Genomic DNA, 23,499 nt, shown 5'->3' with positions numbered 1-23,499 from the left:
AATAGGCAGCCCAGGTGGGTTGAGGATGCCTCCTGCCTGGGGGTGTTGAAGGCCAGGATGGATGAGGCCTTGAGCAGCAGAGTCTATTTGAGAGGTGTCCCTGCCCATGGTGGGAGGTTGGAGGAGATGATCTCTGAGTTTGCTTCCAAGCTAAGCTACTCAGTACTTCTAAGAATCCCCCTCACCTCTGGCTTCTTATCTGCATCAGGCAGCAGCTGTGCTAAGTGGCAGCCATCCCTCTGTGAAGGATGTCACACCCATTTCCACACATGTCCTGCCACAGCCCAAGAAACTGATGCTCTGGTCATTCTGAGGAGAAAGTAAGGACTGTAAAAGATGGAATAACATCAACCACCAGGGTGAAATGTTTTATTTTACAGAAGTCATTCATCCATTTGTCTATCTCAGGTGTTTCTAAAGTGCCATAGTATCACTGTAATATCTAAGCACCATTAGCACAACAGGAATTTACAGTCCTCTGCAGAGCTCACCCAGCTGGCAGGAGGATGTGGACACTGCCTGGTGACCACAGGGCTGGGATGGAGTTGGTCTGCTGGAATGATAGCAGCTTACTATTTTGCTGGTTTCCAGCACTCTCCCACTGTGATGCTGAGGAGCTGGCTGGTGTGAAAGCAAACCTCTTGGTTCTTGGCTTTTTGCTCATGCCCACAGCTCTGGTTTCTGAACTGGCTTGTGACTGTGCTGCCCACAAAGAAGAGGAGGAACACAGCTGGTAAAATCTGCAGCAGCAGAGGAAGGGTGGTGCCCAGATTCTCCTCTCCGACTAGATGAGGTCAGACATGCCAGGGGAAGTGAATTACTTCAGCCAAATGGCACTGAACAGAGAAAACTAACAGTGGCTGTGGAAAGGAACTCCAGCAATGTGCTTACACTGCTGAGCAATCCAATCCCAGCTGCTCTGACTACTGCCCTGGCAATGTGCTATCAACCCTGAGGCCGCTTTGATTTGGCTTTCAGTTTAAAAGAAGGTCATCAGGATCTTAGGAAAAGAGATGCACATCAAGCCTTCTAATTGACAGAGGATCGTTTAAGTACACCACAGCACTTCAGACAGCATGGAGAAAGCAAACCCAGTGCTCAGAGGACTGCTGCAAAGGCATCCTCGGGGGCAGCTGGCTTCTCAAAGCAGTATCTCACAGTAAAGGATTCCCTTCTAGTCGAACTCAGCTCCCTGCAGACCTGGCTTTCAATTCATCGATCTGCTACAGAGACTCTCATCAGGCTGCCAAAAGCAAAGCTGCATTCCCAAGCTTCCCTTCCCATGCAAACAGGGCTCCTCAGCCACTTTTGGTGCTGGAGATTTCTTTTGGGCAACTTCAAGTGGACAGTCTCTCACAAACTCTACAGCTGGACCACAGCATGGGCCTTCAAACCCAGTTAAAAATGAGCCCAGCAGCTGAGAGCTGTGACATCCCTCCTGAAACTCTGCCAGCAAATGAAAAGCTTGGTGCTATTAAAAACTTGATGCTTCTGGAGTCCCCATCCCTGGAGGTGTTCAAGAGGGGATTGGATGTGGCACTTGGTGCTGTGGTTTAGTCATGAGGTCTGTGGTGACAGGTTGGACTTGATGATCTTTGAGGTCTCTTCCAACCTTGGTGATTCTGTGGAACCAACTTAGGTGACCATTAGCCACATTTCCAAACCACTTGCCAGAAGTGGAAGAGACTGAAGTTGTTCACAGGAAAAGAAAAGAAGAAAGGAAGAAAACCAAGCAAACAAAAACCTCCAAACCAACAAACCACAAAACCAAGCGAAGGCTTTGGTTCCTGTGTAAACAAAACCCACTCCCATTTCTGCTTCCCTGAGCAGCTGCACATAAAGGTGCCTGGTTCCTCTTGGAGCTGCAAACAATTTCATGCTCCCTCTACAGCTTTTTTGTTTTGTTAATTATTATTAAACTCTATGAAAATAAACATTTTAGCAGCAGTTAAGTGTCTGGAAGTTGCTTGGGGCTTGCAGAGAGGCTGCGTGCAGTGCCTTGGAGAGTAGAGCAAGCCACTCCCAAGCACCTTTGGCCAGCAGCTCCTGAGGTCCATGGATCTTCTTAGCATTCCAGGAGGATGTGGACACTGCCTGGTGACCACAGGGCTGGGATGGAGTTGGTCTGTTGGAATGATAGCAGCTTACTATTTTGCTGGTTTCCACTAGTCTCTCACTGTGATGCTGAGGAGCTGGCTGGTGTGAAAGCAAACCTCTTGGTTCTTGGCTTTTTGCTCCTGCCCACAGCTCTGGTTTCTGAACTGGCTTGTGACTGTGCTGCCCACAAAGAAGAGGAAGAACACAGCTGGTAAAATCTGCAGCAGCAGAGGAAGGGTGGTGCCCAGATTCTCCTCTCCAACTAGATGAGGTCAGACATGCCAGGGGAAGTGAATTACTTCAGCCATTGGATTGGGATGCCCAGGAAGGTGGTGGAGTCACCATCACTGGAGGTGTTTAGGTGTTATTCTATTCTATTCTATTCTATTCTATTCTATTCTATTCTATTCTATTCTATTCTATTCTATTCTATTCTATTCTATTCTACTCTACTCTACTCTACTCTACTCTATTCTATTCTATCTCTTTTCCAACCTGGTCTATTCTATTCTATTCTATTCTATTCTATTCTATTCTATTCTATTCTATTCTATTCTATTCTATTCTATTCTATTCTATTCTATTCTATTCTATTCTATTTTCTCCTTCATCTCTTCCCCAGCACAGCTCTGGCTTTTTCACTGGCTTCAGTCTGTATCCAGAGACCTGCTAAAGCCAGGGAGCCAGCTGCACGATGAGCAAGGTGCATTGCCAAGCCAGTGCTGGAGGAGCACACCAGTTTGTGCTGTCACTAAAATGAGCAGCACCAAAACAGTTATAAACAAGTGGCAAGTGTTGCACTGCAGTTCATGAGATCACAGGATCACAGGATGTTAGGGGTTGGAAGGGACCTCCAAAGATCATCGAGTCCAACCCCCCTGCCAGAGCACAGGTCACACAGGAACACATCCAGATGGGTCATGAATGTCCCCAGAGAAGGAGACTCCACAACCTCTCTGTGCAGCCTGTTCCAGTGCTCTGTGACCCTCACAGTGAAGAAGTTCCTCCTCATGTTGAGGTGGAACCTCCGGGGCTGTAGTTTATATGCATTGCTCTTTGTGCTATCACAGGGTGCAACTGAGCAGAGCCTATTCCCTCCCTCTTGACACTCAGCCCTCAGCTGTTTATAGACATTTATTAAATCCCCTCTCAGTCTTCTCCACACTAAACAGCCCCAGGGCTCTCAGCCTCTAGTTGAAGCTGTGAGGGGCAACATCCTACAAGTGCCACCTGTGTAAAGCAATGTCACTGCACAGAGTGACACTAAGAGGTCATTCCTTGCAACCATGGGAGCCATGCATTTTTTTTACAGATACCTTAATACAACACTTCAAATGCAGATCTGAAACACACACCCCCCAAGTCATCAGAGGAACACTGAATGTCAGAGAATCAGAGAATGGTTTGGGTTGGAAGGGTCCTCCAAAGCTCATCCAGTCCAACCCCCCTGTAGCCAGCAGGGAGATCTTCCACTAGAGTAGGTTGCTCAGAATCTTGTTGAGCCTTGCTTTGAAGATCTCCAGGGATGGGGCCTCAACTACCTCCCTGGGCAACCTGTTGCAGTGTTCCACCAGCCTCATGCTAAAGAACTTGTTCCTCACATCCAATCTAAATCTGATCTTCTCTCATTTCAAACCATTGCCCCTTGTTCTGTCACTCCAGGCCTTTGCAAACAGTCCCTCTGCAGCCTTCTTGAAGCCCCCTTCAGCTACTGAAGGCTTCTCTTAAGTCTCCCCAAAGCCTTCTCTTCTTCCAGGCTGAACACCCCCAGCTCCCTCAGCCTGTCATCACAGGAGAGGTGTTCCAGCCCCATGATCATTTTCGTGGCCCCCCTCTGGCCCTGCTCCACCAGGTCCCTGTCCTTCCTGTGTTGAGGGCTCCAGAACTAGGACATGACACTGCAGGTGAGGTCTCATCACAGCAATGTGGCAGCATCCCCTCTCTCCATCGCTGGCCATGCTGCTTTTAGAATAGAACAGAATAGAATAGATCAGATTGGAAGAGACTTTCAAGATCATTGCATCCAACCTATCATCCACCACCACCTAATCAATTAAACCAAGCACCCCACCAAGTCTCCTCCTGAACACCTCCAGTGAATGTGAAAGTGAATGTGAAAGTGAAGCCCAGGCTGCCATTGGCCTTCTGGGCTGCAAGTACCCATTACTAACTCAAGTCCACCTTCTCATCCACCAGCACCCCCATTCCTTTTTCCACAGAGCTGCTTTCTATCACCTCATCCCCCAGCCTGTGTTGATAATGAGGATTGCCCTGATGTGAAAATTCAGATGTTTTGGTACAAAACCTGTTTTTCCCTGATTCTTGAGAGAATCCAAGTATATACAGAAGGTTTAGCATTTGGAGAAGCACCAACTAGGTGCAGTGTCAGCTCACACACATGTGAATACTTACAGAGGGAGGTTATTTACACACACACACACAGATTGAAAAGGGACTTGAGAAATACTGATATGGAATCAGCTCAGTTGTAGCACACAGCTGTTCTGTGAGCACACAGCTGTTCTGTCCTGCTCTGCAACACAGCTTACTCCAGTCCCCTTGAACTGTGGCTGTGAATCCAAATCCTGCAGGAGAGGATACCAGTACAAGCTCACAGGCAGCCTCTTGAGTTGTGCACCACAGCCTCAGCAGCAGCAGGTATAATTCTCATTACCTTTTGTTTCAAGCCTCCAGGTATGACAGTTTTCTTGCACCAGTGACTCACCTGTTCTGAGATTTCAGAAGAGGCCATGGCCCTATCTTGTAGCTGTCTTGCTCCTTCCAACCACCCCAACCACCTCCCTGAGCAACCTTTTGCAATGTTCCACTACCTTCATGGTAAAGAACTTTTTCCTAACATCCAGTCTAAATCTGCTCTTCTCTAGTTTGAAGCCATTGCCCCTTGTCCTGTTACTGCATGCCTTTGTAAACAGTCACTCTCCATCCTTCTTGTAGCTCACTTCAGCTCCTGGAAGGCTGCTCTGAGGTCTGTCTGGAGCCTTCTCTTCTCCAGGCTGAACCCCAGCTCCCTCAGTCCGTGCTTGCAGCCAAGCTGCTCCAGCCCCCTGATCATTTTCATGGCCCTCCTCTGGACCCTCTCCATCAGGTCATTCTATCAGAATGGATGGACATTCTATTAGAATAAACCAGGTTGGAAGAGACCTTCAAGATCATCGTGTGCAACCCATCAACCAATCCAACCCACCTAAACAACTAACCCATGGCACCAAGCACCCCATCAAGTCTCCTCCTGAACACCTCCAGTGATGGTGACTCCACCACCTCCCCAGGCAGCCCATTCCAATGGGCAATCACTCTCTCTGTGTAGAACTTCTTCCTAACATCCAACCTAAACCTCCCCTGGTGCAGCCTGAGACTGTGTCCTCTTGTTCTGGTACTGGCTGCCTGGGAGAAGAGACCATGTCCTTCCTGTGTTGAGGGCTCCAGAGATGTGTGCAGTGCTCCAGGGCAGGTCTCCCCCAAGCACAGTGAAATGGCAGAATCACCTCACTCTCGTCTACTTCCTTGTCTCTTAGGTACCTTTTGCACAGGCCTGGATCAGAAGCCACATCCTAGCTCACCAGCAGGCTCCAGCCCTCGACGCTGCCTACCACCCGTGCACCCGCTGGTGTGAGACCAAGTAGGAGTTGCGACTGAAGCTCTTCCCACAGTGGGAGCATTTGAAAGGCTTCTCCCCAGTATGGGTGCGACGATGCCGGGTGAGGGTAGAGTTGTCACCGAAGCAGGAGCCGCACTCAGCACACTTGTAGGGCTTCTCCCCGCTGTGGATGCGACCGTGTTGGACCAGGTGCGAGCGCTGGCTGAAGCTCTTGCCACAGTCGGGGCACAGGTACGGCTTCTCCCCCGTGTGGACGCGCCGGTGGATGACCAGCTTGGAGCTCTCGCTGAAGCACTTGTCGCAGTCGGCGCACTTGTAGGGCTTCTCCCCGGTGTGGAGCCGCCGGTGGGCCACCAGGTTGGAGCTGTCGCCGAAGCGCTTCCCGCACTGGGGGCACCGGTAGGGCTTCTCCCCCGTGTGGAAGCTGGCGTGGCGCAGCAGCCCGGAGTTCTGGTAGAAGTTCCTGCCGCACTTGGCGCAGACGTAGGGCCTCTCGCCGGTGTGGTTGCGCCGGTGCTGCAGCAGGTGCGTGCTCTGGCTGAAGCCTTTCCCGCACTCCTTGCAGCGGTAGGGCCGCTCGCCCGTGTGCAGGCGACGGTGCTGGAGCAGGTGGGAGCGGCGGCCGAAGCCCTTGCCGCAGTCGGTGCAGGCGTGCGGCTTCTCCCCGCTGTGAGTGCGCCGGTGGCGGCTCAGGTCGGAGCCGCGGTTAAAGCTCTGCCCGCACTCGACGCAGATGTGAGGCTTCTCCCGCAGCAGCGCTCGCTGGGGCACCGCCGGCTCTTTGCGCTTCCGGAAGGCGCAGCCGGGGCTCTTCTCCAGCCCCGTCCCTGGGGAGCTGAGGTTTGGGCTCGGGTGGGACGCTTCATGGTGGCAGCCTGGAGGTGAAGCTTCCCTCGTGAAAAAGTCCGGAATGGCCCCACAGGGTTGGGCTGCTTCTGGGCCATCTGGACGGAGGTGCCCCTCATTTTCACTCATGCTGCCATCACCTGCCGGGACAGAAGGAAAGCCCAGACACAACCAAGGCGTTAGGTCACGGCCCGCACTCCCTCTTCTTCACCCAGCTCAGCCACTGCAGCTGCCCACACGGTACCCGGCCAGCTGCTAGGTCCTCCTGCCCAGCCTGTCCCGGCTCTGCCGCTTCCAGGGGAGAAGCGAAGGCATCGGTACTGGCTCCATCCCGTCAGCTGTCAGCCGCCTGCGCGGCCACTCGTCACCCCCGAGCGACACCGGCGCCGGGGAGGAGCCCGCCCCCCGCGCCCGCCCCTATCGCCGTAGCTTCCACGCTCGCTGTCCGCCTCGGAGGGCTGGGCTAGAAGGAGCTGCTGGCGGCGGGGACGGGGACAGTGCACCAGGCAGCGGCGAGGCCTGGCGGCGCCACCCGCCTCCCTATCCCTGCCGTCCTCCCCCGGGGGCAGCACCGGCGGCGACGCTGCGGCTAAACCAGCCCCGGCCCCGGGCGCACCAATGCCGCCTCGGTCCGCTCCCTCAGCTGCCTCCTCTCGGGGCCGGCAACCCACCGTCCCCGCCTCGCCTCCGCCCGGCAGCACAGCCCCGGGCGGGCGGAGGGAGAGCCGGGCACAGCCAGCGGCCGCGGGGAGGGGAGGGGAGGGGAGGAGGGGAGAGGAGAGGTTCCCCCCGGCCGGGTCCGCCTCGCCGGCACTTCCTGCGCCTGCCGGGCGGCGGCCGGCCGATGCTGATGGTTGTAACCCTTCCAGCCCCAGCCCGCCTCGCTCTCCGCTCTGTACTGCGGCGGCGGCTCGACGTTCCGTACTGACCGGGCGCCGGGCTGCCGGAGGCCCCGGGAGGCTGGGCCCGGCCGCGGTGTGTGCTGCCGGCCGTGCCGAGGCCGGTCCTGCCGAGGCGTCTCCCTGCTGCTGCTCTCTGCCTGTCCCCGGGGCACTGCCTACCCTCTTGGTCTGCGCCCTGCCCTGTGCAGGGCCGTAGAAATAAAGATACCGCAGCAGAGCTTTGGCTGGATGCCACGGGGCACATAGCAGGGACTGGGCATGGCAGGATCTAACCCTCGGGGTGCAGCCCCGCTCGCTGGAAGATGAGCATCAGTGTTCATTCGGGGAGTATGGAGCAGTAGGAAGCAAAACCGACCGAGGAATTGTGTGCCTCATAGCTTTCCAGACTGCTCACCTGCCCTGCCCTGGCTTCCAGTTCTTGCAGCTCTATTCTGCAGCCTCTGCTGTGCAGCCTTCCCAAGCTTCCTCACACGTTGTTCTGCTGTCTGAATTGTTTTCTTCACACTCACAGGCACCTCTTTGTATCACAGCTACCTCTGCTACCACCCTTCCATTGCCTTACTCCAACTGCAAAGTGGAAGGCTCTGAGGAGACCTCCCTGTGGCCTTTCTAGGAAAGATCTGTAGTGACAGAACAAGGGAAAACGGCAGCCAGTCACTAGTGGTGTCCCCCAGGGATCAGTGCTGGGCCCCATCCTGTACAATATCTTTACTGATGATCTGGATGAGGGCATTGGGTGTCAGGATGTGGCTCAGTTGGTAGCGCATCAGACCCTTAATGGAAAAGGTCATGAGTTCAAGCCTGAAGTGGGCAGTAGTGTCCTCCCTACTCTAGTCATGAGGTGACAGGTTGGACTCGATGATCTTTGAGGTCTCTTCCAACCTTAGTGATACTGAATACTGAATTGAGTCCATCATCAGTAAATGTGCAGATGACACCAAGCTGGGGACAGGAGTTGATCTGCTAGAGGGTAGAGAGGCTTTGCAGAGAGACTTCGACAGGCTGGACAGATGGGCAGAGTCCAACGGCATGAGATTGAACACATCCAAGTGCCAGGTGCTGCACATTGGCCACAACAACCCCATGCAGTGCTACAGGCTGGGGTCAGAGTGGCTGGAGAGCAGCCAGGCAGAGAGGGACCTGGGGGTGCAGGTCGATGGTAGGCTGAACATGAGCCTGCAGTGTGCCCAGGCAGCCAAGAGGGCCAATGGCATCCTGGCCTGCATCAGGAACAGTGTGGCCAGCAGGAGCAGGGAGGTCATTCTGCCCCTGTACACTGCACTGGTTAGGCCACACCTCGAGTCCTGTATCCAGTTCTGGGCCCCTCAGTTTAGGAAAGATGTTGAGCTGCTGGAACGTGTCCAGAGAAGGGCAACAAAGCTGGGGAAGGGTCTGGAGCACAGGCCTGTGAGAAGAGGCTGAGGGATCTGGGGTTGCTTAGCCTGGAGAAGAGGAGGCTCAGGGGAGACCTTCTTGCTGTCTACAGCTACCTGAAGGGAGATTGTAGACAGGCAGAGGTTGGTCTCTTCTTCCAGGCGACCAGCACTAGAACAAGAGGGCATTGTCTCAAGCTGTGCCAGGGGAGGTTTAGGCTGGATGCTCTTCTCTCATTTCAAACCATTGCCCCTTGTCCTGGCACCGCAGACCTCTGCAAACAGTCCCTCTGCAGCCTTCTTGCAGCCCCCTACAGGTACTGGAAGGCTGTACTTAGGTCTGCCTGGAGCCTTCTCTTCTCCAGGCTGAACAACTCCAGCTCCCTCAGCCTGTCCCCATAGGGGAGGTCCTGCAGGCCTCTGATCAGCTCCGTGGCCTCCTCTGGACCCACTCCAGCAGCTCTATGTCCCTTTTATGCTGGGGGCACCAGAACTGGAGGCAATGCTGCAAGTGGGGTCTCAGCAGAGCAGAGGGACAGAATCCCCTCCCTGTCCTGCTGCTCTCCTTGCTTTGGGTGCAGCCCAACACACAGCTGCCTGCTGGGCTGCCAGCAGCCATTGCTGGCTCATGGGGAGTTTGTCACCAACTGACACCCACAAGACCTTTTCCTCCAGACTGCTCTTGAGCTACTCCTTGTCCAGCCTGAACTTGTGCTTGCAGTTGCCCCAACCCAGATGCATTTGGCCTTGTTGAACTTCATGAGGATGGCTTGGGCCCACCTCTGCAGCCTGCCCAAGTCTCTCTGGGTGGATCCCTTCTCTCCAGCCTGTCAAGCAGACTTCTGAATCACATTTCCTATTTATTGCATAATTCATTCCTTTATTCCACACTCACCAGGAACTTCATGGAACTGGAATAGTGGAGAACAACCCAGAGTTCTCAGTTTGTCTGGCAAGTGAAACATGATGGAGATCTCTAAGAAAATAAAAATGTTTAAAATTCTTTATTAAGACAAAGCTTAAGACTCTGAGGTGTCTGGAAATAAATCTCACACCTCAGGGCTGTTGAGATTGGAGAAGGAAACTCAGCTTTCTGGCTTTCATATTTAAGTTTCTGACTGATTTTTCTTGAAGACCTCGGCACCCTTGGGTTAGTTGTCAGTTTGGCCTTCAGAATGGGTCCCCATCTTTCCATCTGTCATTTAAACAGGCTTAACTTGGGGGAAAAATAGACTGAAAAAAAATATATAAAGAGATGAATCCATTGGAACCTTACTGGTTAAAAAAAATCCCAAGAGAACCACAAAGAAAATACTGAACAGCTTGGCTGGCTGTTTTCACACCATTCCCTCCCCAGACTCTCCCCCAGTTCAAGTGTTCTCTGTCCTCTGACTCACTGGCAGCCTTCTGGTTCTCAGACCAAACTGTCTCAACTCTTACAGAAGTACTGGGCCATAGACAATAGCTTGTTGGTGGTTCCCAAAGTTCTTCCTCCTCTCCTTCTCCTCTGAAATACTCTGTGGATGTCTGGCTTACCTTTCAGCAGTTAGCAGCATTTCATGTCTACCATGGTCCCCATGGAATGGTTTGGATTGGAAGGGACCTTCAAAGCTCACCTAGTCCAACCCCCCTGCAGTCAGCAGGGACAGTGGAATACTATGTCTGGTTCAAGAATGACCTCAGGGAAGTGCTTGAAAGAGCCCAGCACAGAACCACAAGGATGTTGAGGTACTGTGGTTCAGACTGTCACAGAATGTAGAATGGTCTGGGTTGGAAGGGACCTCCAAAGCTCATCTAGTCCAAGCCCCTGCAGTCAGCAGGGACATCCTCCACTAGAGTAGGTTGCTCAGAACCTTGTTGAGCCTCAGCTTGAAGATCTCCAGGGATGGAGCCTCAACTACCTGCCTGAGCAACCTGTTGCAGTGTTCCACCACCCTCATGCTAAAGAACCTTTGGCCTTCTGGGCTGCAAGTGCACACTGCTGCCTCCTGTCCAGCCTCTCATCCACCAGCACCCCCAAGTCCTTTTCTGCAGGGCTGCTCTCACTCTCATCCTCCCCCAGCCTGTTTTTGTATCTAGGATTGCCTCAACCTAGATACAGGACCTTGCCCTTTGCCTTGCTGCCCCTCATGAGCTTCCCCTCAGCCCACCTCTCCAGCCTGTCCAGGTCCCTCTGGATGGCACCATCCCATCAGACTTCTCAACCACACCACTGCCAATTTGCTGAACACTCTTAGGATCACCTCCACATACTTCATTTATTCAGTTATATGAGAGCAGTAGGGCAATGAGTGGGGGAAAAAAAATGGTCTCTCCTGCTTTGGGAAGCTGAGAAGCACATTTGCTCTGCTTGCAAAAGCTGCACTGTTGTCTGGTAAAAGGTTCTTTGATCACACCAAAGTGCAAACAGCACAGCTGGGAAGAGGTTTGTCACTCTCAGACTGATTTTTCCTTTAGCTCTTAAGATCTTACACATCAAGCTGCTTCTGCAGAGAGAATCAGCTCCAAGCACACCTAAGCATGGTGGTGCTGCTGAGCTGACAGCTTGGTGAGCGCAGTGGCAGTGACATTCTTCTGATGGTTTTGTCCCACACTGGCAACAGTTTGCAAATCTTCTTCTGAACACCTCAGAAATCACCCCCCACTCCATCACCCAGTTCTGCCAGTGCCCATCACAGTGCTTTTAGTCCATTGCAAAGTGACAAAGAGCAAGGAGAGGAAAATTTGTGCCCTGAAAGTTGGCCCTCTAAGCTGCAGGCAGTCAAGTCAAACGCTGCCAGCTCAGATCCAGTTTGGCAGCCGCTGCCTTTCAACTATGTGGCTGAGCTTGAAAGTTTGTCCTCAGAAACACAAATACAGCTGTGTCCTGCTGCCCCTACTTCCATGTTCTTGTTAATGGAAATATTGTTTGGTTTCAAAAGTGCTTGTCTCTGCTTCCTGCTGTCTGGGCACCCTTCTGTCTGTCTGTCTGTCTGTCTGTTGGCACAGCACCTTCTCTCCCAGCTCCATTTACACACTGTGCCGGCGGTTGTTGATCATGGTCACGATGTGCTGCAGGTCCAAGCTCTTCATCATCACTTCCATGAACTCCTCATCTTCCCTTGCTCCCTCCACAAACTCCTCCAGGGAAAGCTCACCTGTGTCAGAGACAGAGGGAAGGCATCAGAATCATGCCTGTCCATACTGGAACAGGAAAAGGAGGGCAGTCACCTAGAGACCACTTGCTATATATGCACTGCTCTAAAGCAGCAAGAGGCCTCAGAAAGCCTTTCTAAGCCTACAAGACACTTCACAGAATCACAGAATATGTCTGGTTAGAAGAGACCTCCAAACTTATCCAGTCCAACCCCTGACCCAGCACTGAAGGGTCAACACTAAACCATGGCCCTAAGGGGCAGGTACAAACACTGCTTAAACACCTCCGGGGATGGTGACTCCAGCACTGCCCCAGGCAGACCATTCCAAGGTTTGAGAACCCTCCCAGTGAAGAAATATTTCCTGATATCGAGCCTGAACCTCCCCCAGCACAGCTTGGAACCATTTCCTCTGGTCCTGTTGCTTGACACCAAGGAGAAGAAGCTTCCCCCTCCTCATTCCAACCTCCCTTCAGGCAGTTGTAGAGAGCAGTGAGGTCTTTCCTCAGCCTCCTCTTCTCCAGACTGAACACCCCCAGCTCCCTTAGCCCCTCCTCATAGCCCAGGTTCTCCAGACCTGATTCCAACCTCATTGCCCTTCTCTGGACATGCTCCAGCACCTCAATATCCTTCATGTAGGAAGTGTCCCACAACTGAGCACAGCACTCGAGGTGTAGCCTCAGGAGAGCTAAGCACAGAGCTGATCACCTCCCTGTTCCTGCTGGCCACAGTGCTTCTAATCCAAGCCAGGCCTTAGCAAAATCCATAGAGAATCCATTCCCACATAAAACCAGCAACTAGAAAATGAAGAGGCATCAAGTGAGAGGAAGACAGGGATGTCTCTGTAGCAAAGAGGCCACTTGAGGTTGCTGACAAAGGAATCTTACCATCTCCATTGACATCAATTTTGTTGAAGACTCTGTTGGTGAACTCTTCCGCACTAGTTTCATGGTCACCACCATTAATGGCTCGGATAGCCTACAAGAAAAGAGCAAGAATAGGAAGCTCCTAAAAGGAAAGGCTGATTCCACTGCAGCCTGTCAGCACACAGTCAGGACAAGACAGTCATGCCTGGTACCTTCCCCATGCAAATGAACCAGCACCCCACAAAACCACAGCAGAAATCACCAGGCCTTATAGCTGGGCACGGAGTGATGCAAAGGGAGCATGGAGTGAGCAGTTGGAGCCAGAGGATTGCCCTCAGTCTGCTTAGGTGGAGGTGAAGCAGTGCAGAAATGGCAGAATCAGGATCCGCCTCATTGCTCCACTTTCTCTTACCCTATTGCCCAGCAAGCCCAATAAAACCTGTCAAACACACCAGGACATTCCTTTGGCACAGGCTGGGAGCATTTATTTCTATCCCTGCTTTCCCTGTTTCTGGGTTTTATCCTGTGTCCTGCTTCTCCCTAAAGCTGACTGGAAAGTTGAAGTTGTTTGCTGCACCTCATCTTATTCATAAGCAGAAAATCAGAGAATGGCCCCACCAGGGCAGAGTAGAGGCTCCTGGGTGGAGGAGACAAGAAGAGAGAGGGATCACTCAGCAGTTCTGGTCATGGGCAAACCAGAGTGGACTTGGGGAAAAAGACCCAATCAGTTACATTTGTAACCAACCAAATCAGAGCAGGAAAATGAGAAAGCCAACAAATCTTAACCCCTTCCTTCCCCTCTCTCTTCCCCAGCTCAGGTCTGCTCCTGGTTTCTCTACCTCCTACCCTGCAGTAGCACAGGGGACAAAAGAATGAGGGTGGAGGTCGGTTTGTCATGCATTGCTTCCACTGCTTCTTCCTCCTCTTCTCCTGCTCCACTGTGTGGTTCCTCCAAAGGGTTAGTCCTCCAACACAAGTCCTTTCCATGGGCTGCAGGGGGTCAGCCTGCCATCTCACCATGGTCTTCCCAGTGGTCTGCAGAGGCATCTCTGCTCTGACACCTGCAGCAACTCCTTTCCCCTCTTTCTTCACTGACTTTAGAGTCTGCAGAGCTATTTCTCTTTCCCTATCAGGTTTTTTTTTAATCCCTCCTTAAATGCTTTATTGCAGAGGTGTTACCACCATCCCTGTTTGGCTCAGCCTTGGCCAGAGGCAGGTGCAACTTGGAGCCAAAGGACCTTCTAGCATCTTCTCAGAGGAGCCAGCCCTGTGGCCCTTCCTCTGCTGAGCCCCCACCTGTAGGCAGCTAAAACAACTTTCTGGAGTTAGCGATACATGCTGCGGTGGTCAGAGAGACTCTGTCAAGTCTCCTTGCTAGCCTAAGAGACTGTGGGGAATTCTGCTGTTAAAAAAGGCCTCATGCATGACTTGTGTGTTGGGATTTGCTTTTAAGGAAGGAGGAAAGACCCCTGGAGAGTCTCACCTTAATGATATTGAGCAGTTCGTGTCGGTCGATGCAGCCGTTGCCGTCTACATCGTAGAGCTTGAAGTACCACCGCAGCTTCTGCTCCATCTTCCCACGGAGAACCAGGCTGAGGGCAGCCACATATTCCATGAAGTCAATATATCCATCCTGGGGGCAAACCAAGTGTTACAACAGCTGACTCAGGCAGGAGTGGATGGAAGGATGACCATGAGCCAGTAGTGTGCTCTTGGGGCCAAGAAAGTCAATGCCATTCTGGGGTGGATTAGAAGGGCTGTGGTTAGTAGGTCAAGAGAGGTTCTCCTGCCCTTCTACTCTGCCCTGCTGAAGCCACATCTGGAATATTGTGTCCAGTGCTGGGCCCCTCATTTCAAGAAGAACCTCAGGGAACTGCTTGAGAGAGTCCAGCACAGAGCCACAGAGGTGATGAAGTCAGTGGAAAACTCCCTGCTGAGGACAGGCTGAAGGAGCTGGGGCTCTTCAGCTTGGAGCAGAGGAGCCTGAGGGTTGACCTCATTCCTGTTGATAAAGATGTGCAGGGAAGTGTCAGGAGGATGAAGCCAGGCTCTGCTCAGTGATGTCCAATGACAGGACAAGGGGCAGTGGGGGCAAGCTGGAGCAGAGGAGGTGCCATGGGAACAGAAGGGAATTTCTTTCCCTGTGAGGTTGCCAGAGCCCTGCAGCAGGCTGCCCAGAGAGGTTATGAAGTCTTCTTCTCTGGAGACATTGCAAACTCACCTGGATGTGTTCCTGTGTGACCTGCCCTAGGTGATCCTGTTCTGGCAGAGGGGTTGGACTAGATGATTTTCCACTTCCTTCCAACCCCCTAACATTCTGTGATTCTTTGTCTGTGAGTCAAGGAGGAACTAGTCCCAGAGAGATGTGAAACAGGTGGGACATCCCAGGGTGGTTTTGATGAAGGCAAGCCTAGGGCCTGAGCAAAGCACATTGGCTTGGACAACATGAGAGAGGGCAGAAGGTGCTAAGGAATGCTGAGGAATATTACATAGCTCCTAAGTGTAAGCAAGGAGGAGGGCAGCTGAGGTCTTGTGCTGGATGCAATGACCAGAAATAAATGTGAAACTGAAAAATAGCCTTTCTTATCCTAAAATTCTCTCTGCCCAGGATGGTAAGAGCCAGGAGAAGTAGGTTTATAAACTAAACCTAAATATTTACAGCTCTTGCACAAGTCTTTTCCTTTAGCTCTGTGATTTCTTGGGCTATTTAAGGACTTTAAAACATGTTTGGGGATGGTGTCTGTCCCAAAGTTGTCCTGAGAGCCCCAGGTGAGGCTGTAAACCATGTTTTAAGGACACTGACAAATTTGGTCATACAAAGAGAAAAAGTAATCTTCTAAACAAATTCAGAGTGATCTTGAGGAGAGGGAAGTAGTGGAGATGGAGATGGACCTACAGCAGTTAATCTGAGCCTGCTAATAGTTGGTTACTTAATCTAAGCTCCTTTCATAAACAAGGACAAGAAACAAGAGCACACAGAGGAAAAGCCTCCCTGTAGCAATGCAGAGATTGATGATGGATGGAATCATCTGTCCTCTGGACCTTTAGGTTCTGAGAACTCTGCTGAGGGCAGAGAGGATACAATTTTCAATAGAGTTGCCTTCCTCCCCCACCTTTAGAGCTGGTTAGCACAGAACCACAGAATGTTAGGGGTTGGAAGGGACCTCAGAAGATCATCCAGGCCAACCCCTCTGCCAGAGCAGGATCACCTAGAGTAGGTCACACAGGAACACATCCAGGTGGGTTTGGAATGTCTCCAAAGGAGACTCCACAACCTCTCTGGGCAGCCTGCTCCAGGGCTCTGGCACCCTCACAGGGAAAAAGTTTTCCCTTCTGTTCCTGTGGCACCTCCTCTGCTCCAGCTTGCCCCCATTGCCCCTTGTCCTGTCATTGGACATCCCTGAGCAGAGCCTGGCTCTGTCCTCCCAACACTTCCCTGCACAGCTTTATCAACAGGAATGAGGTCACCCCTCAGGCTCCTCTGCTCCAAGCTGTACAGTCCCAGCTCCCTCAGCCTGTCCTCAGCAGGGAGATGTTCCACTGCCCTCAGCAGCTTTGTGGCTCTGTGCTGGACTCTCTCAAGCTGTAAAGAATCCAGCTGCCTCTTACACATCTTTATTTACATCCAGCCTAGAAGGGCACCTGACTTTATTTCAATACCTCAACAAATGAAAGGTTATTTTTTAAATTATTATTATTATTATTATTATTATTATTATTATTATTATTATTATTATTATTATTAATTATTTTTTTCTGGAATTTGTTGAACTCATTATTCAGAATCTTTGGCAGAGACGGAGACTTTATTTGTTCTTTGTTTTGAACCCCTTCACGTTTTATTTAGCGTTAACAAGGACAGGCTGAGGGAGCTGGGGTTGTTCAGCCTGCAGAAGAGGAGGTTCCAGGGAGACCTAGGAAAGTAAGAATCAGAAAGAAGAAGAAGAAAAATAAGGAAGAAGAAGAAAAATAAGGAAGAAGAAGAAAAATAAGGAAGAAGAAGAAACATAAGGAAGAAGAAGAAGAAAAATAAGAAAGAAGAGGAAAAATAAGAAAGAAGAAGAAAAATAAGAAAGAAGAAGAAAAATAAGAAAGAGGAAAAATAAGAAAGAAAAATAAGAAGAAGAAAAATAAGAAAGAAGAAAGAAGATGAAGAAAGAAGAAGAAAGAACAAAGAAGAAGAAAAATGAAGAAAAAAGAACAAAGAACAAAGAAAGAAGAAGGAAGAAGAAGGAAGAACAGAGAAGGAAGAAGAAGGAAGAACAAAGGAAGAAGAAGGAAGAACAGAGAAGGAAGAAGAAGGAAGAACAAAGAAGGAAGAAGAAGGAAGAAGAAGGAAGAAAGAAGAAGAAAGAAGAAAGAACAAAGAAGGAAGAAGAAGGAAGAAGAAAGAAGGAAGAAGAAAGAAGAAAGAAGAAAGAAGAAGAAGGAAGAAGAAAGAAGAAGAAGGAAGAAGAAAGAAGGAAGAAGAAGGAAGAAAGAAGAAGGAAGAAAGAAGAAGAAAGAACAAAGAAGAAGAAGAAGGAAGAAGAAAGAAGAAGAAGAAGAAAGAACAAAGAAGGAAGAAGAAAGAACAAAGGAGGAAGAAGAAGAAGGAAGAAGAAGAGGAATAAAGAATAGGAGTAAGAATGAAATCTCTTTTACTTAGTAATTTGCTAGTCAAACAAGGCCAAGGCAATTGATACAAAATCAGGAACCTTCAAGATGAACCAGAAGAAGACAATTAGACATTTTGATTACCCGTGCTTACACTGGCTGTGCCATCCCCTAGGCGCATCAATTTGCCCCTTGCATTTAGCTGCTTGACCTCAGTGTCCCACCCAGCAGCTTTCCACACCAATGTTTGCAAGAGAAAACCCAAAAGACTCTAAAAATGCAGGAGCTGGATGACTTTTCAGCAGCACGAGGCAGCTCACTTCCTCGCTGGGGAACTCACCTTGTTCATATCGAAGGTGCGGAACATCTGCTCGATGTACTCATTGGCTTCCGGATCCAGCCCTCGGAGACCAAAGAACTGTTTAAATTCATGCTCTGTCAGCTGGCCAGAAGGACACTCCTGCATGAACTTTTTGTACCAGTGGTGGATCTCCACGGCCTGCAGATCATCCACCGTGGAGCTGCTGTTGTTGCCCATGTGTACGTGGAGTCAGTGGAGCGATCCTCTCCCTCCTGCGGCTCTCACGGCACTGCTCCTGCCCACGTTTGACCCAGGTGGCAGTTCAAGCGAGGGATCTGACTTTCCACAAGCCAATTAGCAGTGTTAATCTGTTTAGGGGCAAACTTACAAACCTGAAAGTTTCAGTGATACAGTCTTCTTAGAGTGGAAAAGGGGGAGGGGGGGAGGGGGCAAGATAAGCCACTGAATCACTGCTATTTTGGAAGCCAAAGCAGAAAGGGTGAGGCGGTTAATCAGGAGCTATTTTGGTGTGCTCCCCTACCCTATTTTTAACATTGCTATAATTTGCCATGAAAACAAGAGGGGGGAGGCTAGGAGATGTGGGCTGTGAGGTGAGGCAAAGGTCTGCCCCTCTGACTGGATGTGAGAGGCTGTTTGCTCGACTGGACATGTTGGACAGCGTGGTGTTTAGAACCAGAAAGTGGTGCAGAAGCAGCCCATCACAAGTGTTAGGCTACAGGGGGGAAAGCATAGATGTGTTCTTGTGTGGCCTGCCCTAGGTCACCCAGCTTTGGCAGAGGGGTTGGACTCAATGGTCTCCAGAAGACCTCATCAACACCTAACATCCTGGGATTCATTCCACACACACAATAAGGCCACAGATGAATGGGAAGTGAAGGAGCCCAAATAATGCCCAGAATCACCAGAGAACTCCAACTGACCCATAAAAAGCTCATCTGCACAAACAGGAAGCACAGAATCACAGAAAACATCCAGTTGGAAGGGACCTCCAAGATCATCCAGTCCGACCTTCAAGCCAGCACTGAAGGGTCAACACTAAACCATGGCCCTAAGCACCAGGTCCCAGTGCTGCTTAAACACCTCCAGAGAGGGTGGTGACTCCAGCACTGCCCTGGGCAGACCATTCCAATGTTTGAGAACCCTCCCAGTGAAGAATTACTTCCTAATATCCAGCCTGAACCTTCCCCAGCACAGCTTGGAACCATTTCTTCTGGTCCTGTTGCTTGACACCAAGGAGTGGAGGCTGCCCCCTCCTCGCTCCAACCTCCCTTCAGGTAGAGAGCAGTGAGGTCTCTCCTCAGCCTCCCCTTCTCCAGACTGAACAACCCCAGCTCCCTCAGCTGCTCCTCGTAGCCCAGCTGTTCCAGGCCCTTCTCCAGCCTCATTGCCCTTCTCTGGACACATCCCAGCCCCTCAGTGTCCTTCCTGTAGTGAGTGGCGCAGAACTGAGCACAGCACTCCAGGTGTGGCCTCACCAGTGCTGAGCACAGGGGGATGATCACCTCCCTGTCCCTGCTGGCCACAGTGTTTGCAATCCAAGCCAGGATGCCATTGGCTTTTCTGGCCACCTGAGCACTGCTGACTCTTAATATTGTCAACTATTAACCAATACCCCCAGGGCCCTTTCTAAGTGCCAACTTTGCCAACACACACCCCCAAGTCTGTAGCTTATCATGAGGTTGTTGTGACACAAGTGCAGGACCTGGCACATGGCCTTGTTAAACGTCATACGATTAGATTTGGCTCCTTGGCCCAGCAGGTTTAGGTTGGGCATTGCCGGGGCTTGGACGGGGCTCTGAGCCACCAGCTCCCGCGGCAGCTCCGCACGGCTGTTCCCGCCCAAGCCTCTCTGTGCCCTGCGCCACTTCCGGCCTGCAGTGACAGCGGGCGGGCCCGCCCCCCGCGCACCTCAGGCTGCCTCAGGGAGCCTGCTCTGATTGGTTGCGATCTTGTTGTTGGGCGGGTCCCCGAGCGTTGCTCGGGATTGGTCGCTTTGTGCCATGTTGCAGGATGGCCGTGGCGGCTGCTTCGTCAAAATTCGCTGGTGAACACGCCTATCTTCGTTTCTGTGTAGCTGATTGGCTGTTTCCCGGCTGGGAGGCGGGCCGCGCCGGAGGCGGATGCCGCCGCGGCGTGTTCCGGTGCTGAGCTGGCCGGGGGTAGGAGTGGTTCTGTGTCGGCGGAGCCGGCGCTGGGGCTGGTGGCTGTGGATCGGCGGCAGGTCAGTGTTCCCCCTCCGCCTCTCGGGCTTGTCATAACGCTGTGCGCGGACGCTGCTCTCAGCCCCATCGGAGCGGCTCTGCCGCCCTTCAGGGCCCGGGGAAGCGGCGGGGGGTTCAGGCCGGTGAGGATCGGGGGGCGGGCAGGGCTGTCCTCTCTCTCTCCCGGGCTCCGTGATCCGGCCCGGCTCCATCACGCCGGTGCCTGCGCCGTGGCCTTGCTGTGGTCTTGCGCCGGCGATCTGACCGCGGTGCCCAGATGCGTTGCAGCGGCCCGACGGCGAAGCTCGTCCGGGAAAGGTTTCAGCCTCCCGAAGCCGGAGGTGTCAGCCCCCGGAGGCTTTGCGGTCAGCTAAGTTATCCTGGGTCTGTAAATGCGTGTGACTGTCCGGGCAGCCGTGCATCCCTGTGAGACATCGGCAGCGGCGCTGGCTTCTCTTTCCCTTGGTGGAAGGTTGCTGCTAGCTTTTGAAGCCTGGGGCTGCGGCTGACGACGGTGCTCAAGATCGGCTGCTCTCCTTTAGCCCTCCTGCCTTGCAGATCCCCTCTGCACAGCTTGAGAGCTTTAGTCCAACACCACCTTCAGTGCCTGCTTGCCTTCAAAAGAAGGGAAAAGCAACGAATTAATGTATGTGTAATGCATTCCTACTGGAATAAAATGAGAGGGAAACCACTGCCCAGGCATTCTTTCCTATGGCTGATAACTGGAGATAAAACTGAATGGCTTTATGCACTGCTTGTCACTTGTATGCAGATTGCCCTGTGACTGGTAATGAGTGTAGGCTCTTTTGAGTCAGTAAGGGAAGCATCTTTCAGAGTGAGGGAGCCTCTTCTAGACTAGTGCTGGTCGTCCCAGCGTTCAAAATAAAGTCTCCTGAGCAACAGTTCTTTATTCATGGAAATGCTGAGCAAAACATCTTCATCTGTAGCCAGAACACAGACTCTCCTGACTCACACCATGGACACAGTGCAGGTCTTTTGCTGCTGCAAGACTGGAAATCCAAAGCAAAGTCAGTCTGACCCTGGAAGAGCAAGAGTCTTGTGCTGTTTGCCGTGTTTGGGTGAGGCAGTGGAACACAGAGTAACCTCTGTCCTTCAGTATTTGTCTGCTGTGTGGTACTTTCCTGCTCAAAAGTAAACATGACCTGCAAGCACCAGGATATTCCAGCCACCGGCCCTTGAGGCTAATGCATGAAGCAGCTACCACCTCGTGGGGGGACTGGTGACTTTGGGACAGTATTCAGAGCTGTGTTATGCTTGTTCCTGGATTTATTCCCTGGGAGGGTTCAAAGAAGACTGAGTCAGGGGTTTGGGTTATATTGTTGGTTTTTTTTCAGTGGTGTCCAGTGACAGGATGAGAGTCACAAAGTGAAACACAAGCACATCAGGAAGTGCTTTTTGTTACTGTGGGAGTTACTGACCTCTGGCACAGGTTGCCCAGGAGGTTGTGCAGCCTCCCTCCTTGGGACATGGTCCTGGGCAGCTGGCCCTGTTTGAGCAGGGAGACTGGATCAGATGGCCTTCTGAGGTTTCTTCTAACCTCATCCATTCAGTGACAAGATCTTCCCTGAGCCTTTTTGTTGTCCTTCACTGAATTTGCTGATTGGAGGAGCCCAGAACTGGATACAGCACTCCAGATGTGGCCTCAATCGTGATGAGTGGAAAGGAAGGATCCTCTGTCCTCCTAGCAGCATTCCTGATGCAACCCAGGGTGCTGTTGGTCTTTGCCATGAGGGTGCATCGATGGCTTGTGGTCAGCTTGTTGTTCATCATGATCCCCAGATCCTCCTCTGCTTTCCAGCTGCTCTGCCTCCAGCATGTGCTGGTGTGTGGGGTTGGAACTCCCCCAGCTGCAGGAGTTTGCATTTCCCATCCTTCAACTTCCTGAGGTACCAGCTGCTCCATTTGCCCAGGGTGCCTCTGGATAGTAGCACACCCACTTGTGGGCTATCAGCTCCTCCTTCCAGTTCTGTCAGCTGCAGGGTGGCAGAGGGTGTGCCCTGCAGTGATGCCAACCATGCCAGCCAGCTGCTCTGCCCTTCTGGGTGCACCCTCTGCATACCTGTGCACAACCCTAGCTTGGTCCTCTTCCACTTGAGTTGTCTCTGCTCCAGACTCTCCCTCAGGTGTTGGTGGACTGGAATTCCTGAAGCCTGCTCTTACTATTAAAAGCTGAGGGACAGAAGGCAGTGAGTCCCTCTGGCCTGGGACCCCTCCCATGTTTAGCAGCAGGCCCATCTTCTCCCTGGCTTTCCCTGGATGCCACGGGAGAGGAAGGACATTGAGGTCCTGGAGCATGTCCAGAGATGAGCTGATGAGGGCAGGGCATACAAGGAGCAGCTGAAGGAGCTGGGGTTGTTCAGTCTGGAGAAGAGAAGGCTGAGGGGAGAGCTTATTGCTCTCTACAGCTACCTAAAAGGAGGCTGGAGTGAGGCTGGGGTTGGTCTCTTCTCCCAAGCAGCCAATGACAGGATGAGAGGAAATGGGTTTGAGCTGTGCCAGGGGAGGCTTAGGTTGGGCATGAGGAAAAACTTCTTGAGTGAGAGAGTGGTGAGGGGCTGGGACAGGCTGCCCAGGGAGGTGGTGGAGCTGCCATCCCTGGAGGTGTTGAAGGAGCTGCAGATGTGGTGCTTGAGGAGATGGTTTAGTGGTCACGGTAGCTGGCTTATGGCTGGACTTGATGGCCTTAAAGGTCTTTGCCAACCTTCATGGCTCTGTGATCATTGTAGAATCACTTTCCATGCCCCTCCACATCCCTTGTCATGCTCAGCTTACCTGAGAAGATAGTTTGCAAGAATAGAATAGAATAGAATAGAATAGAATAGAATAGAATAGAATAGAATGGAATAAACCAGGTTGGGAGAGACCTTCAAGGTCATTGTGTCCAACCCATCAACCAATCCAACCCACCCAAACAACTAACCCATGGCACCAAGCACCCCAGCAAGTCTCCTCCTGAACACCTCCAGTGATGGTGACTCCACCACCTCCCTGGGCAGCCCATTCCAATGGGCAATCACTCTCTCTGTGTAGAACTTCCTCCTGACCTCCAGCCTGAACCTCCCCTGGCGCAGCCTGAGACTGTGTCCTCTTGTTCTGGTGCTGGTTGCCTGGGAGAAGAGACCAACCTCTGCCTGTCTACAACCTCCCTTCAGGTAGTTGTAGAGAGCAATGAGGTCACCCCTGAGCCTCCTCTTCTCCAGGCTAAGCAGCCCCAGCTCCCTCAGCCTCTCCTCACAGGGCTGTGTTCCAAACCCCTCACCAACTTTGTTGCCCTTCTCTGGACTCGTTGCAGCAAGTCAACCTCCTTCCTAAACTGAGGGGCCCAGAACTGGACACAGGACTCAAGGTGTGGCCTAACCAGTGCAGTGTACAGGGGCAGAGAGTGAGGGCAAGAGAGTTCAGAGGATGTGAATCTGCTCCAGGACTCGGGCTGAGGTTGTTGAAGTCCATGCCTGGGCAGAGGCCTCGGTGCCTCTCTTTGCATTGTGACAAGGCCAGCAGTGAGCCAGGCCCTGCAGGGCA

At 52.0% G+C, this 23,499-nt stretch overlaps 3 protein-coding genes across 9 annotated transcripts in view; 1 reads left to right on the top strand and 2 right to left on the bottom strand.

The window, feature by feature from the left end:
- Window positions 1–348: 348 nt before the first annotated feature.
- LOC137460026 (zinc finger protein 436-like) lies at window positions 349–7,219 on the bottom strand. Of its 2 annotated transcripts, none has more exons than XM_068170651.1 (2): window positions 7,179–7,219; window positions 349–6,702 (listed from the first exon to the last, which is right to left on the bottom strand). In XM_068170651.1, exon 2 carries the CDS (start codon window positions 6,689–6,691, stop codon window positions 5,705–5,707), a length of 987 nt encoding a protein of 328 aa, XP_068026752.1. In that variant the 5' UTR covers window positions 6,692–6,702; window positions 7,179–7,219; the 3' UTR covers window positions 349–5,704. The 2 variants fall into 2 exon arrangements, with proteins under 2 accessions (XP_068026752.1, XP_068026751.1); XM_068170650.1 differs by lacking the exon at window positions 7,179–7,219 and adding an exon at window positions 6,807–6,972.
- Window positions 7,220–9,034: 1,815 nt separating this feature from the next.
- LOC137459983 (guanylyl cyclase-activating protein 1-like) lies at window positions 9,035–18,052 on the bottom strand. The gene is made up of 4 exons (XM_068170631.1): window positions 17,774–18,052; window positions 14,321–14,470; window positions 12,859–12,949; window positions 9,035–11,974 (listed from the first exon to the last, which is right to left on the bottom strand). Exons 1-4 carry the CDS (start codon window positions 17,969–17,971, stop codon window positions 11,847–11,849), a joined length of 567 nt encoding a protein of 188 aa, XP_068026732.1. The 5' UTR covers window positions 17,972–18,052; the 3' UTR covers window positions 9,035–11,846.
- Window positions 18,053–19,887: 1,835 nt separating this feature from the next.
- GOLGB1 (golgin B1) overlaps window positions 19,888–23,499 on the top strand; it is a 37,959-nt gene continuing 34,347 nt past the window's right edge. For 5 of the 6 annotated variants that reach the window (XM_068170598.1, XM_068170603.1, XM_068170609.1 and 2 more), the window contains exon 1: window positions 19,888–19,976. The gene's annotated coding sequence lies outside the window, so the exon portion shown is untranslated. The remainder of the gene's footprint in view (window positions 19,977–23,499) is intronic. The other variant, XM_068170607.1, reaches the window with a different exon arrangement.

The sequence above is a fragment of the Melanerpes formicivorus genome, unplaced genomic scaffold (genome assembly GCF_026170545.1).
Source record: "Melanerpes formicivorus ecotype bairdi unplaced genomic scaffold, bMelFor1.0.p_v2 SCAF_3, whole genome shotgun sequence".
Classification (NCBI taxonomy): domain Eukaryota; kingdom Metazoa; phylum Chordata; class Aves; order Piciformes; family Picidae; genus Melanerpes; species Melanerpes formicivorus.
The sequence above is the reverse complement of the archived record's forward strand: the minus strand, read 5'-3'. Positions and strand labels throughout refer to the sequence as shown.

Excerpts from the sequence above, each read along its gene's own strand:
- LOC137460026 (XM_068170651.1), bottom strand. The coding sequence starts at position 6,691 with ATGAGTGAAAATGAGGGGCACCTCCGTCCAGATGGCCCAGAAGCAGCC.
- LOC137459983 (XM_068170631.1), bottom strand. The coding sequence starts at position 17,971 with ATGGGCAACAACAGCAGCTCCACGGTGGATGATCTGCAGGCCGTGGAG. Across the intron at positions 14,471-17,773 it reads GCACCTTCGATATGAACAAG|GATGGATATATTGACTTCAT; the intron begins GTGAGTTCCCCA and ends GTTTGCCCCCAG. Across the intron at positions 11,975-12,858 it reads AATTGATGTCAATGGAGATG|GTGAGCTTTCCCTGGAGGAG; the intron begins GTAAGATTCCTT and ends TCTCTGACACAG.